This window comes from Alligator mississippiensis, chromosome 1 (assembly GCF_030867095.1).
Source record: "Alligator mississippiensis isolate rAllMis1 chromosome 1, rAllMis1, whole genome shotgun sequence".
Classification (NCBI taxonomy): domain Eukaryota; kingdom Metazoa; phylum Chordata; order Crocodylia; family Alligatoridae; genus Alligator; species Alligator mississippiensis.
The window spans coordinates 236,424,441-236,443,455 of NC_081824.1; the positions used below are offsets into that span (position 1 = coordinate 236,424,441).

Consider the following 19,015-nt stretch of genomic DNA (forward strand, 5'->3'; position numbering starts at 1 on the left):
ATTCCAAATGGCTGTTTCACATGCAGATACCATCCGCCCTCTTTGGGGGTGGGGGTTATTCTGAAGTGGAGCAGATAATTGCTATTTGCAGGCTGGCAGCAGGACACATTTTCACAGAAACCTGAGTGCACATTCTTACATCTCCATGAGTGGGAGCTGGGCAGGAAGGAAAAGCTGTTTGGTGCAACTACTGCAGAACATCAGCTTCTAAGTTCCCACCATCCCACCCAACGCCATCGCTTGAGAGGGGTGTTTAGCTGCCTCCTTACATGCTAGTCTCATTCCCCAGCTGCATTGTGAGCTCTGTACTATGTTTTGGTTAGAGACATCCCTACCTGTAGGAGAGGCTGCTGCCTGGATGCAGATAAAAATGGTCCCTGGGCACCTACCATAAGAGCAACAGCAGCTTGGCCTAAGGTCAACAGAATTATGGCCCCTGAGGTACAGTTTCCTACAGATTGGTTCCATACCAAAACTGATATTTTAACCATGCCAATGCAGCAAGAGAGTTGAACAATTTGAACACAGCTCTTCCCTGCATCTCCACAAGAAGAGTTTTACTAGGATAGGACTGCTGCTGGTAGGCTGTATCTGATAAAGTGCTCCTGGGACTGGTCTGCACTTCAAAGGGTTTGCAGGTCTAGCTAGCTTGGATGAACAAAGCCTCTGAGTGGAGACACAGCTTGCAGCAGTGAAAGGCACTCCCTCACTGGTCCCTCAGCAGAATAAGCTATGCCAGTGAAAGGACAATCACTGTTACCAACTTGAGGGGGCTTTAGGTTTTGATTAGAGCTGTGATTTGTTTTCACACTCTTACTGCCCCAAGCTGACCTGGCCCTCACCTGGAAGCAGTCAGACCAGCAAAGCCATGCTTTATACCAAGTCAGCAAAGCCACCTCACTAGCTGCACTGGTACTAACGCAACTGTGCCAGTGCAGCTGCATCTACACTGAAGCTCTGCCAGCTGGAATCACACCCCTCTGTGAGCCCTGTCCCGATCTCACTAAAGCAGGCATCTGTCATGAAGACTGGCTGGTATGAAGGTATTTCCCTGTCCTGCCAGCACAGTGATACTGATACAATAACGACACAGCAGGCCTGTCTCTCCATAGGTGCCTGGGCAATTCCCAGGCAACAAGAGCAGACTCAGCCCAAGGCTAATGCAGCACCAGGAGAGATGCAGTTACCTTGTTGACTGCATCTGGCCAGTTTTGGGTTTCCAAGCAGAAGGCAGAGTGCTTGGGATATGTTGCGCCACCCTTGCCTGTCAGAGAGCCATCCAAAGCATTTCCAGTGTAAAACTGGACCCCTGGCTGTGTAGTGTAGACCTCCAGGGTTCTCCCACTGCGGGGATGGTGAACTCTGTAAACAGAGACACAGTTAATGTTGTTCCCAGAAGAGTGCAAAGAGGAGAGGGCAAGGAAGGACATCAGAGGACAAGGGAACTGGGCTGGGTGAGGGAGAGGATATCAGCTCTTTCAGAACAGAAGGCAATGTCTCTCTGCCTTGCAGGAACAATGTCTTGTACTCTCTCCCCAGACAACAGAGAAGAACCAGAAGTCCACTGCTGGACCCATGTACCTCTATGAATACCCTCATTCCCCAAGGAAAGACTCAGTCTGGGCAGGAAGAGGATAAGGAGGACTCAGTCATGTGGTGAACAGGGACAGCTGGTCTGGGAGAGACAGAGAGGAAGATGTGGAGGTGGGAAAACAGCACGTGGGGAGAGGGACAGAGAGTGACGGAGGGTGAAGCAGAGAAGACACCTAATCTGGGCTGGGAAGGGAGAGGCAGCTCTGACTGAGGGTAAGATTTGGTTTTCCTCAGGCTCTGTGGGATCTGGGACAACACAGCAGTCCTCCATTCCCAGCGATAACAGCTTGGCCCTGCCTCAGCAGGACCTATCAGGAAGGATGCTGTGAAAGCTGCAAGGTTGTCCCAGTTCTGCAGGTTCCACAAGACCGAGCTGGTGGGAAATGGGACAGATGGAAGGAACAGGAAATCAGGAACTGACCCCATTCACTCCAGGACAGTGAATCCACCCTCTATGGATGGCACAACCTGTCTGTGACACCAGGGCAGTAAGACAGCCATCACCCCACTGGGCATCCAGACAAGTGGTCACCCTGTGTTCCTACCTTGCACAGAACTGCCGAGCCGCTGACTGCTTCAGACAAAAGTTATGGTCAAAGCCATCAAGCTGGAACTTCTTCAGGTGATTCCCAACCTCCACAGACTGCCTAAGATCAAAGCCTGTTCCCTGCACCGCAGCCACTTCTCCTGCATGGGAAAAGTACCAGAGTGAACCCTTTCTTGGAATAACCAGGGTGTCTGGCAGCAGTGGCCAGAGATGCACCAAGACACCTGCTTTCCAGGCAGGGGGATGCTGTAGATTCACAATACTGTTCTTGGGAGAGGAGCAGTGGGTTTAAAATGAATGACCTTTGCCATATTGTATCAGCTTTATGTCAGCCTGGACCTAGCAAGGCAATGAAACTCATGCTCACCTTTAGGTCAGTGCACTACACTTTTCCTTAAAGTTAAAGCACAGTAAGCTTTGAAAGGAACCTGTATTTTGCCCAATGTAGTCGTCAGCCCTACCTGGTTCTCACAGACTAAGAATGGGTGTTTGGCTGAATAAGCACCTCGAGAGGTTGGTCTTTTGCTGTTCCAGGTCTTGCAATGGCAGATCCTTTCACTTCTGCATGGTTTTGCAAATCCTTCATGCTCCCTCCTTGCTTGCTGCTAAAGAGCTGGTGATGGCGGGAACAAAAGGGAACAGGGCATGCCCTAGCCACAAGGATTTTCAACCTTTTTTAACAAGTGTACCCCTTCTACCTCAAAGTTTCACTTCATGTACCCCTTTACATTTTTTTCTTGGTTTTAGGGGCCGGGGGGAGGGGAGGGGGCAGATCGAGGCTCTCATGGTGAGGAAGGGAGTGGGACTGGGGCAGGGGCAAGTCCTGCACAGGCGGGGCAGAGTGCGGGATGGAGCCGAGAGAGCAGTACGTCTGGGAGGCTTGGGGGGGGGTGGACAGTTCCTGCTGCTGTACAGGCCCCAGTGGAGGTCCGGAGGGCACATGCCTCCCAGAACTATGTGCGGGGTGGAGGCAGCTGCTGCTGCAGGCTGGACTCTGCATCCCACTGCCCCAAGAGCACCCCTCCCCCTCCCCTGGGTAAGAAGCCAGAGAGAATTCCAGCAACTCCTGAATGAGACACTACGAACAGAGCACCCAGAAGGAGTCGAGGAGCACTGGACAGGACTCAAGACAGCTGTTCTCTCATCCTGTGAAAATACCGTAGGATACAAGACCAAGAAACAGCAAGTCTGGTTTGACAAAAATGACACTGAAATTCGATGTCTCATTGACAGGAAATGGAAAGCTTTCTGTGCCTGGCAGAATAACATCAGCTCTGCCATCAAGAAAAATGCACACCAACAAGCAAAATCAGAGGTACAGAGGAGAACAAGAGAACTGAAGAATGAGTGATGGATTCAGAAATCAAAAGAAAACCAACATTTTGCTCACATCCCTGCACTCGTGGCTTCTTCAGTGCTACCAAAGCTGTCTATGGTCCTACCACTCAAGGACTTAATCCTCTAAGATCAAAGGATGGAACAACACCCCTGAAAGACAGTGAATCCATCAGTGCTTGCTGGAAAGAACATTTCCAGGACTTTCTGAATCATGACTCAACTGTCAATGAAGATAAGATCAGCAACTTCCCACAAAAATCAATCAGAGAAGACCTCGGTTTGCTGCCTGCCCTGGCAGAGGTCGGGAGTGCCATCAGGAAAATGAATAACAAGGCAGCTGGTGTTGATGGAATACCTGCAGAGATTTTCAGAGGAGGAGGAGAACAACTTACATGTCAGCTTCATGTCCTCATCCTTAAAATCTGGAACGAGGAAGAAATCCCAGCTGATCTAAGGGATGCCTTGATTGTTACTATCTTCAAGAAGTGGGGCAGAGCTGACTGCAGAAACTATTGAGGCACCTCGTTGTTGGCCACTTCTGGGAAAGTCATCGCCCATATCCTTGCTAACTGCCTTCTCCCACTTGCAGAAGAAACTCTTCCAGAATCTCAAAGTGGCTTCAGACCATCTCAAGGAACTGTAGAGATAATCTTTACAGCACATCAAATCCAAGAGAAGTGTCACGAGCAAAACTGACCTCTCTATTTGGCCTTCATCGACCTCTCTAAAGCCTTTGATTCTGTAAACTGAGAAGCCCTATGGAAAATCTTGTCCAAAACTGACTGCCCAAACAAGTTCATCAGTGTTCTGAGACTTCTCCACAACAACATGTCAGCAAGGGTTCTCAGCAACAGGAATCAAACAGACCCATTTGAGGTGAAAACTGGAGTGAAGCAAAGTTGTGTCATCGCTCCAACTTTGTTTTCCATCTTCATCTCCGCCATAATACACCTTGTTGACAGAAAGCTCCCACCTGGAATTGAAATTGTGTATAGGATGGATGGAAGACTCTTCAACCTCCACAGACTCAAGTCCAAAACAAAGACCACGACAACATCCATAATGGAGCTCCAGTATGTGGATGACAATGCTGTCCTTGCTCAATCTGAAATGGACCTCCAAACCATTCTCAGTGTATTCTTGGAAGTCTACAAGTATATTGGCCTAAGTCTAAACATCAGGAAGATGCAAGTCCTTTATCAACCAGCTCCAAATGGAAACACAACCCCCCCTCCATTCAAATCAACAGAGAATGTGGATCACTTTGCCTATCTTGGAAGCCATCTTTCATCAAAGACAGACATGGACACGGAAATACAATACTGCTTGAAATGTGTGAGCACAGCCTTTGGACATCTGAGTAAGAGAGTCTTTTTAAATCATGACATCCTTGCTGAAACGAAGCTCTTGGTTTACTGAGCCACTGTCGTTCCAACTCTGCTGTATGGCTTGGGAACTTGGACCGCATACAGAAGACATCTCAAGAGCTTGGAAAAGTACCACCAATGGTGCCTTCGCAAGATCCTTCAGGTTACCTGGGAGGATAGACACACAAACATCAACCTCTTGGCTGAAGCAAATTCCAACAGCATTGAGGCCATGATGATCCAAAACCAACTTTGCTGGACAGGTCATGTTGTTAACACGCCTGACTCCTGCCTTCCAAAGAGAATCTTTTTCTCACAGCTGAAAGAAGGTCAGCAAAGTAGCGTAGAGCAAAGAAAGTGCTTCAAAGACACCCTGAAGGCAAACATGAACGCTTGGGAGGCCCTCACTCAGGACCGACCAAAATGGAGGAAGACTCTTTGGGAGGGACCTCAACACTTTGAAACAGCTTGTCGACAGGCAGAAGACGAAAAGAGGATCGAGTGAAAAGAACATCAGAACATCCAATGCAGCAACACAGTGCCCATCCCTCCTGGAAACATCTGTCCTCACTGCAACAAGACATGTTGATCTAGAATTGGACTATGGAGCCCCCTGAGGACTCACTATTAAGATCCTTGGAAGACAATCTTACTCGTTCGTGAGTGATCACCCATCATCATCACCCCCTATGGCCTTTCTAAGTACCCCTGGGGGTACACATACCCCAAGTTGACAACCCCACCCTAGTATTTCTAGCCTCTGTTTAGGGATAGACAGGCACAGCTCCCTCAGGGTGGCAGGCCTGCTTGGGACACTGCTATGGGGGTGATGCATGACCCAGTGAAAATAAAAAGCCCTGGCTCCTTCCTTCTCTGCACTTTGAAAATGAAGAGTTATGCACTGCTCTGTAGGGGGCACTGTTGGCTGGGGAACTGGCTAGCTGTCTGAACACCACCAGAGTTTCTCAGTCAGCCTCCCAGCCTTCTGGGGCAGGGAGGCATGGCCTGCTTCTAAGGACACTGCAAAGAATGGGGACCCATCATGAACTGCCAGCTGCAAACAGAGCCAGCCGAAGTAACTAGTGGCTACCAGGTGGGCAAGCAAGAGAACTGACAACACTGTAATCACCTTGGTGCTCCCTGGAGTCTGCCTTCAGCATCACTGCTTTGGGGCAGGGCAGAGAGAATGGCTCTGTGATTACCTGAGGTCTGAAATGGGGAGAGATAAAGCTGGGATAAAGCTAGGGACAGTAGAAGAGCAGTGGTGTGGGCAGCGGGGGAGGTTCATGCTGGGCAGGGGAAATCTCATCAGAATTTCCTGGAGAAAACTCATCTGGGTGGTTTCTTTCACTTACTCTGTGGAAAGCACTTCTCCCTTCTGGCTCCATTTAGACCAAGTGTACGCAACCCTCAGCACGGGTGCCAGAGTGTGGCACGCAAAGGCTTTTTGCTTGGCATGTGCACCTTGGGGCAGATGGTGGGGAAGGAGCTGAGGCTGCGCTGCCAAAACAAGGATCTACCTCCTTGTGGCTCTGCCACCATCTGCCCTGGCACACCAACTTCTTACAAGTTAAGGTTGCGGGTATTTTTGGCACTCTACCCAAAAATGTTGCCAACCCCTGATCTAGACAGAGCCCTTCTTGGTCTTCCAGGTACCTTCTCAAACCCCTGGGTGAGCAAGGAAACCCCTGCCTTCCTGTTCCTTGGGACAGCAGCCATCAACTTCCCTGGGTAAATGGGCACTCACACGCATCCATTTTCACCCCCAAGCCTTGGAACAGATTCATGCAAAAATCCATGTACACCCTACCTCACACACCCTCCTGAATCCACATCTGCATGTATGCATATGCCCACAGTGCAAATCCTTGGGTGGGCAGCCACCCACAATTCCTTACCCCTATGGCATGATTTAGCCTGAACTTACGTGTATAAAGCTTCCCTCACAACTAGAAACTTGCTTTTTCTCCTAAATGAAAACAAAGATGTTGCAGAAGCTGAGAGCAGTTGGGAAATTGTCTGCTGTGAACAGTATTCAGAGATGTGAGGCAACAGCAGAGAGAGATGGGGGTGCCACATCCTCCTTTCCTTTTTTGTGTCCTTGTAACAAAGTATTTAGCAGAATTTGCAGACTTGTTGGAATCTGACAGAGCTGCACCGTGACTGCTTCTGCTATGACCTCAAACTTGCAACCTCTGGGCTGTCAATGATATGCCTTAGCACCCTGCCACATCCTCCATTCCCCACTTCCCAAGCACGCACATCCTGCAAGGCCCCAGCATTATGTGCTTCTCTGCTATTAATAGCAGAAGGCCCATGAAGCAACTGTGCTGGAAGCAGAGGAGGGATGGTAACACATGCACACTGGGCTCAGCCCTGAGAGTGCTGTGTGTGGTTTCCTCTGCTATATCAGAGGAGAGAACTGGCTGCACAGAGCAGCAACCTGCTTCCTCAGCATTGCAATGAAGTCCTGTTCACTACTAGGCAGGCAAGGATTTTTTTAACCTTTTCCACTTTCAACTGAGTAGGCAGGCAACATATCTCCTCTTCCCCCACCTCAGCATACAGCGACACGCTTGGCCCTGAAGCGAGGAATTTTCCACCCGTACTTTCAGGGCTGACTAAGCGTGCTCCTTTGAGTTTGGTGGGCGGCTCATCTAGCACCTGCCCTTCAGCTTGTCATTCCCTTACCAAAGTATCTCTCAGCTGGTCATGCTGCCATGCACATAGGTAGGCTACAAAAGGCTTGCTCCAGGACAGCATGAATTCAACAGGAGTGCCTCCACAGCCTTTAGCTGTGGCCTGAGCAGCCAAGCCATCCTCCATCCTCCATCCTCGCTGTTTAGCCCAGTACTTCCCAGTACTGTTTAGCCCAGTACTTCCCAGTGTGACTGGTCCCCCCTTGGCATTTCCCTTCACTTCCAGAGGGGCTCCCTGCCTCAGCTGAAGTCAGGCCATAGCTGTCCCAAATGGGAGATCCAAAACTAAGGCACTGCAAATTGGTAGCCAGGTGGGAGTTGCTGCTTTAGAAGTACCTGAGATATAGGAAGGAATTTAGCCAAGGCCCTCGCCCGACCCTTTTGCTCACACCTGCAATGCAGTTGGCCTTGACTGAGTTATTTCAGTTGTAAGACACAAGGTGCTTTACACAGGGGTTGTAGACCCCAGCATTCTGTGTGCTTCCCCCCAAACATACACCTGCTGAAGTTTTCTGGTTGTAAGAGATGCAGCATGTGGTCTAGCCTCCCCTATTCACTGAAGTCACTTTTTTCAGGCATCACCTGTGACCCCAGCCATGTTAGTAGGCTAGTCTACTTTTATAGGACAATACCAGGGGCACATCTGCAGCACAGGAATCTCTCCACAGTGCTTGGAGGCATCTCACTGCTCTTTCCTGATGGTGGTTTCTACTTCAAAACCTGCTCAAAGAGGCCCAATCCAAAGCCCACTGATGCCAATAAGTGCTGATTGAAGTAACCCACACACATATATGCACATAGGTGTGTGCTCCAGCATGGAGATGCTGTGAATATATGCAAGAATGAGGACCAATGGAACACAGGCTAGAGCTGAATGCAAGAATCTCCAGTTCTAGTTATCAGGCACCTTTCTGGCTTTTGATCTCTACATACTCAGCCAAGGAGCTTTACAGACAGGGAAAGCTGAGGTACTAGGCAGTAATGTGACTTAGCCAGGATCACATGAGACACCAGAGGACCAGGAATGGACTGAATCCCATTCCAGTGCTTCACCCACCAGGCTGAAGTGCCACACTGACATTTGGATGAGGAAGCCAATATGTGGAGCAGTGATTCTCAACCAGGGTGCAAAGGCACCGAGGGTGCTTTGAGATCCATTCAGGGATGCCGTCACACGTTAGCACATTTAGGTATGCAAACATGATTCAAAATATAAACCCAGAGATTTCAAAAACATTATGGCCTATGGTAGTTTTTCTGAGTTCTTTGCCACAGAAGAATTGCTTATATTATTTTTCAACAGTCCAAAAAGGAGTGAAAGTTAAGAGCTGGCATTTTCCAAGGGGTTCCTCCAGTTTTAAAAGGTCAGGAACTGCTGATGTAGAGGCTGCATCGTCATTCATCAGCACAGTCTCTTTAAAATGCTGGGAGACCTCTGGTTCAAGCAAAAATGGATTCCAACCCATTGGGGGAGGGGAATAAATGGAGCTAGGACCTTCTGGCAAGATTTTCAAAGGCACTCCTGTTCAGTGCCTCCCTGACCCTGTTCCTGAGAACATGGTCCCCTCTTCCTGAAGGGCTGCACACGGCTTCCTTCCCCAAGGTCCATCAAGGTCCTCTACAACAGGAGCTGCAGCACTACCAGGGGCAGGAGGGAGGGCAATGTATAGCACAACCACCTGGGTTTACATGACAGTTCCTGCCCCAGTGCAAACTGGCTGCGGAGCAGGAGGGAAACCAGGGCCTCTGGTTTAACACTACTGCCAAAACAGTCCCCTGGAGCCTGACAGGTTTTTGCCTCATCTCTCCCCACAGCAGGAAGCAGAAAGCATCACACCTGCTGCCTGTACAGGCTCCCCTCTGCATGCACTCCTGACCTCCTCCAGGCAGATAGCCCCCCTCCCACTCCTGCCCTACTTCTCAGAGTTAACCATTTCACGCTTGACAGAGTCTCTGCACCACTTCTTTGCCACCCTTTAGGCTCTCTCTTTATCTTGAATATTGCACAGCACCAGAGCTTTTGATCCTCTCTGTACTGAGTACACAGCTGCATTTAGTACAATAGAAGGAGGAAAGTTGCTTTGAAAAAAAAGGCCCTGGTTTCCATTAGGTGTCTGTGTGTGTCACAACAAGGAAAGCTGCTTTGGAAACAGATGTGAGCACAGTGCTCCGGTAGGCCTGTTGCCTTCACAGACACACTGACCCAAACAGTAAAAAGCAAACAGATACAGAAAATCAGGCATGTCAGCCAAAGTGCAATCAAGATGTTGCCAGTAATAAACAGCCAAGCAATAGCTAACTTTCAAGAACAGGCATTAATTTGAACTCGTGAGCAGCCACTGCAACACCACAAACTCAGCAAGGTGCTTCAACACACACCTTCGTGTTTTGCATGTCCGAGGTCCCACTGACTGGTTTGGTTCCTAAAGCCAACAGGGAATTACTGGTTTACATTTGGGCATGTGCAGAAGTCTCCTGCAGATCTGAAGCCTAAAATCCAAGGGTACTAACAGGAGGTGAAGTATCATAGATTCCACTTTATCTCATTTTTGCTTACACCCACTTCCCGAAGTGCAAGGTGATGCAACTTACCCACAAAGGAGCCGGAAGGAACAGGGCAATGCAGGCTTCTGAAAGCATAAAGTAACTAAAAACTAACAGCTCCAGCAGAACTCTGCTAAGCTCCACTTACCAGAAGCAAAATGTACCACCCCCAGACACAATCCTTGGAAAGAAACACTTCATCTTCTACCCACTCCTGGATATGCCAATGGACATGCTCATGCACACACAAAAGATATCCCTTCCTGCTTTTCCACTCAGTTCACTCCCCACTCCCTTACACATGCACATGAAAATTACATAGCATTCCCCCTTCATATATGACAGATCCCAGAGTTGACCACTTAATCTTCCCTTCCCCTTTCCATTCCTTGCAGCTCAGTGGGTTTCCACCAACCAAGCAAGGGAAAGCACAAAAAAAAAATAATGATTACAAATAATTTTCCATCTTCATCCAATATTTAAAATTTAAATTAAGGGCACTTTAAAAAAATGTTTAAAAATAAAATGGAAACGATAACACCTTATATTAATTTTGAAAGTGGATGGTGCCTATGCGTAAGCATAACCTTCTGACATCATTTAAATGAAATAAAAATAAGATTAATAAAGTTTGAGGAGGACCTGTTTGCTGCAAGTATTAAAGATCAAAATACTGAGCTGGCAAAACTAACTCAGCACCGTACCTAGACTCCTGGTGGCCCTGGGCAAACATTTAGTATTGGGCACCCCTTTGCCAGAGACAATGATAATAATAATAATCAACAAATTACCATTTTTAGGCCCTCCTTTCTGTCCAGGCCCTGGGCAGCTGCCCGGTTTACCCATGCCTGTGTCTGACCCTGAACTAACTGACTGGGCACCTGGGACAGCCAGAATGGAACAAAGCGCTGAGCCATAGCACAGATCTCTTCTCTGGATGGAGGGAGTGGCTTTGGTCATTGTATCTCATTCAGCTGGTTTAGTTCCCCAACCAGCAGGAAAAGAAACAGGAGGTGAAAAATAAGCTCCTTTTCCTCTTTGAGTCACGTGTGAGAACAAAATCTTAGTTCTGTCATTTAGAAAATGTGGTAAGCAGAAATAATCAGTTAAATCACTAGCTACAGATAATACATCCTTTGTTTAGCTCATCTGTTTTAAATGCAAGACATGTTTTGAGAAACCTGCATTTTTCTTTCTGTTTGCAGCACACGGAAGGGAGATTAACAGACAGAGAGCAACTATCAAATTCAGGCATGTGCATTCCAACAGCACAAATCACAAGGGGGGAAAAATCCTCCAATAGATCAAGGTGTCACCCCTTGTTTTTGAAATAAGTTAAATAAGTTAAGTTATATAATTGCTTAAGCAAAGTGATGTAAGCATTGTGCATCCTCTTGCTTAGCCAAACAACATACCAAACTGGAACAATTAATGGGAGTGCAGTTGGCAGGAGGAAATCAGCTGAAGGGGACAAATGCAAAATGGGACTAAAGGCACTGATTCAAATGGATCCTTCCCATACCACACTCCTCCACAGCTCTCCCACGCTCAGATTCTTTCCTCCTCACATTCACAAGCACTCTGCAACCTTCACCTCCCCGCTTTCCTGTCATCAGTCTCCAGGCTGTTCACAGCAGAGCAGCTTCCCTACTCTTCCTGAGCTTTGAATCCCTTCCAGGTGGGCCTTGGCTGGACTTTGAAGCAGGAACAAAGAAGGTGCAGACCAAGCCCATTCGAATTTACTCCCCACCCTTCTCCTCAACCCAGAGAAGCAACAACTTTAAAACTCAGCCTCTTGAAGGCTCACATCAAGCATAGTGGCTTCTTAACCTGGCAGGGGAAATACCATGTATCTGTGTCCAAGAAGGCAGTTTTCCTGAACTGCCTCACAGGACTGGGAAACATGGGGGTTTTTTGTTTTTTTTTTAATTTGTGTCCAAGGCCAAATTAGCCAAAACTAATTTCAAATCCACGAACCATAAGTGGCCCTACTACTAGCAAACATCCTCCATCTACACCTGGGGCTTCAGATGTTCCCAGAACCTTTGGCGGGCATCCTACTTGCAGGACCAAGCCCAGAGGCTTGGGGTTTGGACACCCCTGAGTTTTGCCTGCCCTCAGCCATAAAGCCCTTGGAGCAAGCAGGGGAGGAGTCTCCCATTTCCATAAACTGGGCTTAAAGCTGCTACACCTCAGCAGGTACTGAACCACGCCAGAAGAGCAGTTCTCCTGAGAAGCGGTTCAGGAAAACTGCCTTCTTGGACACAGATACAAAGTATTTCCCCAGCCAGGTTAAAAAGCTGCTACACTTGATCTGAGCTTTTAAGAAGCCAAGAAGTGACTGGGAGACATGAGTTTGTGTCTGTGATCACTCCAGAGAGACCAACACTGATCTAGGGGCCCTTGGTAAGGGAGACATCTGCAAAGAACGGGGAGAACCTTAAAGGATTCATTTGCTCTCCCCACTCCTGCCACAGCACATAATACTCATCCCGTGTGTGAACAGCACCCACCAACCATTTTTTTTTCAATTTAAATGAGCTCTCACTGCCTCCCATCACTTCCTGAGGTGAGGCTGAGGTGTGCTGTGGTGGTTTCCACTGCGCTCAGCTGCCAATCCTCAATCAGCCACATTTCAAAGAGGAAAAACCCACATGTTCTTCCACTCCTACTGTGGCACCTGGCACTTCAGAGGAGTCTGGGCTGCTCTGAAGTTTAACTCAGGGCCTTAACGTTGCTTCAGAAGCTCTTTGGGGCTTCTCATCATTTGAAAATTCCTTTGCTCAGAATTATGAAATTTCTATGAAATGAAGGAGATTCCCAGCCAGCTTCTCTACCAGCATAAACCAGTGCAAACCCAGGAAGACTCAAATCAGTCTGGCTCCACTGAGGTTTTTCTGGGGGTGAATGCATTTGCTGGCTGTGTTATGCAGAACAAAACACTGGGAACAAAAAGAGAGATTCCCACAATGTAGTATTTTTAGACATAAATGGCCCAGGCAGAACTTAGCATATCACAGGAATGACAAGACTTCAAGATCATGTGGAAGATTCTGATTCAAAAGCGTGACTGATACAGACATTACTGGACACTGCTGGTGGAAACAAATGGGAAAAGGAACCAAGACCACAGTTTTGAAGTTTAAGGGAAGCTTCTCAATAACGTGTGTGCCTGAGCTGGAGGAAGGAGGCAGATAACAGGGTTAGGGCAATATAGAGATCGCCACATTGACTAATCTGTAACTGAATCTCCCTTGGGATGCTGAAAGCACAAAGGAAGCACTCTGCAGCTGAAGAGCAGATGCTCACAATGCAGCTGGGATGCTCTGTAGACATTACTTACCCCTATGTTTCATCTATGCACAATACCCACTAAGGAAAGTGGCAGGTCCATGTCAGTGGTTTGCACATGCCTTCCCTTGCCTTTTGAAAATGACAGAATTAAAAACAGACATCAATCTTTGGAATTTCCAAGTTGAACCTCCCAGTATCTGAGCAGCCAAACCCCTTTACTTTGCCACTGTAGCAAAACTAACCACTCAGCTTTCTTCCTCATGTGAAAAATACAAAAAATATCCCTCAGTGAACAAACACCCATATACCATACTTATTCAAATACAAGATGAGGTATTCCCGCCCCCCCGTATTTATCCCGGAGAAAAAAAGCCCCTTTTCTTGGATTTGAGTATGAGGCGGGGGACAGGGGAGACAAGACAGGAAGCTGCTGCAGCTCCAGCCAGAGATGCTATCAACAGGTCAGGCTGGGGCCATGCTTTGTGCCCCAGGCTGAAGCAGAGCCAGAGCCCGTGGAGTAAAGCAAAGGGAAGTAGTGGGGGGAAGGAGCAGCAGGCTCAGGGAGGGCAAGTGGTGGGGGCAGGACAGGCTTTGGGAGCAAGATGTGGGAGGCAAGTGGCAGGGGTCATGCAGCCCCTCACTGTCCCACCATCGCTTGCCCCCCCTGCAGCAGTGTGGGGGGACAGACAACAAATTTAAGATGACCCTCCAATAATTAGATTCTATACATGGAAAAATTATAAACACATTTATAGAGTTTCCATGTATAGAATCTAATTACATTCAGGGTATATTGGATTTGGGTAAATATGGTAATTTTCTGCATGTACACGCATCTCTGGCACCAGGCTGGGCAATATGTTGACCTCACTCAGTGCTGTTTTCACAAGCGAGGCACACAAGCCCTCTGGACATAGCTAAACAATGTAGGTGGATGCCTCACATCACAGAGGTCTATCCTGGAAAGTGCCAAGTACCTCTACCAGGGCAAAAAGAGTCAGATTTCTGGAATTTCACTGAACATCTTTTTTGAGAGCATCATAATTCAGTAGTCCTTTGTCTAAGTCTGTGATTTGCAAACTGTGGTCTGCAGACCCCTGGGGGTCTGCAAATTATGTCTAAGCTGTCCGTGCAAGATGACTACAATCAATTAAAAGTATGTGACTACCCACACTTACAATTCAAAGAGGTCGGCACTTCCATTCAAATTTTTTGAGGGTCCACAAATGAGAAAAGGTTAAAAACCACTGCTCTAAGTCACTTCACAGTTAGTGGAAAGATCCCAAGGAGAATTCAGTTACAGACTAGTCAATCTGAGCACATGAAATCATTTGTGTGTGGGGGGGGGGGGCAGGATTTTAAATGGGGAGCGGAGGAGTAAAACCAGGCTTAGGCTGGGACCCCCTGTAGCCTCCATGACCTGTGGGGCAGCCGCCACTGCCAACAGTGCTATACACAGAACCAAACTAGCCAGTCAAAACATGACTTTTGGAAATCTCCCTTCAGCAAGTTTCAGGAGAGGCAAAAGTAAGTTCAATTCAAAATGTGAAGCTGCCTCATGCAAACAGCGCTCCAAAGATATAGCTGCAGAGCCCTGCTTGTCCCCTATCACTACAGTTTGTTAATGGAGGATTAGCCTAATGGGATAAGGAACTTCACTTAATTCAAGAAATACTTTCCTCACCACATGGAAGCATCAGCTTTCTCCAGCCAACAGAGCATTATGGTCTAGCCCCTGCATCCTTCCATCCCCCCTCTGAAGGCAGCTGGGATTTCACAGCACCCAAATCACACTGAATTTCCATGGCACCTAGGCACCTTATTCCATGAGACCTTTTAATAATCCCTTCTCTCCCCTCCGCTGAATTCAGTAAAAACTTCACCACCAAGCTGAAGACCCTGATTCTGGTCAGAGAAATCTCAATAAAAAGAAAATGGTAATGTCACCAACCGGTGGGAATATGATTGTCATCCACAGGCAGGTAAGAGTCTGCTTCAATGGAAACCTCGTGGTCATAGATATCACGCGAGCCCTATGAGACAGTGAGAGAAAAGTTTAATTCTGCAATGTTTGAAATGGAAACTTCACATGAAGAAGAAAGAAGCCAAATTCAACAGCCTGAAGTAAATATTAACATCAGGTTTATGGCCCCCTATAGCCTGTCTGCCATCTGATAACTCCAGGTAACCAACCTGCCTTTGTGTCTGCAACTCATAGTTTCATAGTTGGTAGGGTTGGAAGGGACCTGAACAGATCATCAAGTCCGACCCCCTGCCATGGCAGGAAAAAGTACTGAGGTCAAACAACGCCAGCAAGGTGTTCGTCTAACCTCCTCTTAAAGTCCTCTTTATTTGCATTCTCACAGAACAGCTTTCCAAAAATTGGGGTTTTTTTTTCATACCTGAGAGATTTTTGACTATCTTTAGTTTCTCTCACCATTTTCAATTTCCTTTTTTTGCCTGAAAAAGGACATGTATGTTCAAAAGCTTGCGAAGAACAACTCTTTTGCAACCTTTTAGTTGGTCTAATAAAAGATATCACCTCTACCCAAAGAGTTTATCTGCCTTTGAAAAATATAGCTACAGCCAAGATCCCTAATTCTGCAGCTGTGTCATGATGCATCTTCCACTGGTAGCTACAAACCATTACTGCGGGATAGGATATTGAGAAACTTGCCAATTGTACTAAACTGGTAACTGCAGCACCCTTCCTCTTTGCCCTTCACTGCACTTCCTTGGTTTGTCTCCCCAAGCATATACAGTGTAGTTGCCATGACAGAAGGTGCTGGGCAAAAAACTTAGGGTGGTTCCTAGCACTCTAAACTTTTTGGGGTGGGACCATCTTTTTACACTGTGTTTTGGACCTCACAAGATCACAATGCTAATAAATGGAAATTAGGCACTCCAGGAAATGGTCTGAGTACTGGAAGTAACTCAGACTGATTACTTAAGATCTGGGGCAAGTTTTTAAGTACTACTTATATACTCCAGGAAGCAGGTAAGAAATGAAAGGCATCAAAAGCCATTTTGGCACTAAAAGATTTTATTGGCTGATACCAATAGCCAATTATTAACCAGCCATATCGGCCAATACCAATCTGATAACCAATTTACAGAACATGGCTCCCCTGAATGGCTCCCCTGGACTTCCTGTAATTCCACAGATTTGCAGGAGTGCAGCTGGGCAGCATGGAGAGCAGCTCCCTACAGGTAAGTCTGTGGAGGGGAAGGGGTGTGGGGGAGAGAAAGGGAGGTGTGGCAGGGGGCAGGGAGGGCACAGATCAAGGCCTCAACAGTGAGGGAGAGAGTGGGGCAGGGGTTGGGGGCACTGCCCAGCCAGGATGGTGAATGGGACCCGGGGCAGGGAGCAGGACAGAGCTATGGGCAACTCATCCAGGGGATCAGTGTCTCGGCGCTTAAAAATGGTGGTGGGGGAACTTGAACTAAAGCTCATTGAATGGGAAGCCAGGGTAGCCATGCGCCTGCCACACTATGGGCTGGCTAAGTAATTAGCATGATGATGGGATAATGGGCTTGTCATTCACCAGCGCCAATAAGCCTGCCCAAAGCACTGCACAGATGTGGCTACACTGCCTGCAGCTTAGGAGGCAGCTTGCCTGGAGCATTGTAGCATCCTCGAGGGCACTGCTGCTAGGCAGGGTGGGTTTACCCTGTAGACATGACATAAGAGTAAGAATTGGGCAATACTTTCAGGTCCTGAACCCCTTGTGTAGCAGGGCATGGGAGGTTTATTTGCCATATGTGAGTACAGAGAGGTGGTTAGCCATGTTAGTCTGAAGTTTGGCAGAAGGCAGGACAGTATGGCACCTTAGAGATGAACTCAACAAGGTTTAACTAATGAGTTAGTCTCTAAGGTCACACGCTGCCCTGCTTTCTACCTAACTTCAAACTAATATCACAGCTACCTACCTTGCTACAAATGTAACGAGAGCAAAGAATTGAGACCTTGCAGCTTAGTGGATAGAGGCCTCAGATGGGACACAGGAGACCTGGGCCCTGCCCCTGATTTGTTGTGTGATCTTGAACAAGCTGCTTCCCTCCCTGTGCCTGCTTTCCTCCCAACCTCTCTCATCCATTTAGATAGTGAGCAAGGACATACAGCGCCTATTGCAATGGGGCCTTGATCTCAACTGAGACTGTTAAACAGAGCCTGACAAGAATACCTCTTTCATAGGTCCAGGAAACCCTCTTTGAACATGGCTCCCCTGAATGTCCAACAATCCATCCAATTCAGGGGAATACCTACTCACATCAGGAGTAGCCCTGTGGTTTCCTCCATCATCCTGCACCACATTTCACACATTCTTGGCTTCCCTCGCTTTAACATTTTTACTATCCTAATGCTGTAAGCAAACAATGTAGACTGCCACTGCCAGGTAGAGAATAACAATGGATTTAGTTCAGTTAGACCAATTTAGTGAGTTTTTTTGAAGCATGTTGAGACAAAGTGCTTACCTGGCCTGCTAGATTGAAGTAAGCGTGGTTTGTCAAGTTAACCAGAGTAGTCTTGCTGGCTTGAGCTCTGTAGTTGATTGCTAATTCCCCACCATCTAGTGTATATGTCACCCAAACCTTCAGTTTACCAGGGTATCCCTCCTCACCATCTGGACTTATTCGGAAGAAGCAAACACCATTTGGCAGCACCTCGGGGGTCCAGAGAACCTGAAACAACAATTTTTGGAACATTTTTTTCATTTTCTCTCCATCTTTGCTGAAATACATGTGGCACATTTGGTACAGCTCCAGTTCAAGAGGCAAACACCTCTCAGTTTTTTTGCCTGCTGCTGCAGTGACAGATAAATGTAACAGCCTTCTCTAATGCTACATGCTGGATCTAATGCAGGAAGGAAAGCCTGCTGGTCTGTGCTACCTCTTTTTTTTTTGAGAGCTTCTAATTCTTAGGTACATGATTCATGAACCACAAACATCTGGATATAGTGTTGCACTGAGGTGCTGCATAAATCACACCTATTTTTTCCTTTTCATAGATTCATAGATGTTAGGGTCGGAAGGGACCTCAATAGATCATCGAGTCCGAACCCCTGCATAGGCAGGAAAGAGTGCTGGGTCTAGATGACCCCCGCTAGATGATTATCTAACCTCTTCTTGAAGACCCCCAGGGTAGGGGAGAGCACCACCTCCCTTGGGAGCCCGTTCCAGACCTTGGCCACTCGAACTGTGAAGAAGTTCTTCCTAATGTCCAATCTAAATCTGCTCTCTGCTAGCTTGTGGCCATTACTTCTTGTAACCCCTGGGGGCGCCTTGGTGAATAAATACTCACCAATTTCCTTCTGTGCCCCCGTGATGAACTTATAGGCAGCCACAAGGTCACCTCTCAACCTTCTCTTGCGGAAGCTGAAAAGGTCCAGTTTCTCTAGTCTCTCCTCGTAGGGCTTGGTCTGCAGGCCCTTAACCATACGAGTGGCCCTTCTCTGGACCCTCTCCAGGTTATCCGCATCCTTCTTGAAGTGCAGCGCCCAGAATTGCACACAGTACTCCAACTGCGGTCTGACCAGCGCCCTATAGAGGGGAAGTATCACCTCCTTGGACCTATTCATCATGCATCTGCTGATGCATGATAAAGTGCCATTGGCTTTTCTGATGGCTTCATC

At 47.6% G+C, this 19,015-nt stretch overlaps 1 protein-coding gene across 2 annotated transcripts in view; it reads right to left on the minus strand.

Moving 5' to 3' along the window:
• GALM (galactose mutarotase) overlaps positions 1 to 19,015 on the minus strand; it is a 40,293-nt gene that overhangs the window by 8,784 nt on the left and 12,494 nt on the right. For both annotated transcript variants that reach the window (XM_006266165.4, XM_019480068.2), the window contains 4 exons: positions 17,859 to 18,065; positions 15,334 to 15,415; positions 2,139 to 2,280; positions 1,188 to 1,362 (listed from right to left, as the gene is read on the minus strand). In XM_006266165.4, the coding sequence (XP_006266227.1) occupies positions 1,188 to 1,362; positions 2,139 to 2,280; positions 15,334 to 15,415; positions 17,859 to 18,065 (606 nt within the window). The remainder of the gene's footprint in view (positions 1 to 1,187; positions 1,363 to 2,138; positions 2,281 to 15,333; positions 15,416 to 17,858; positions 18,066 to 19,015) is intronic.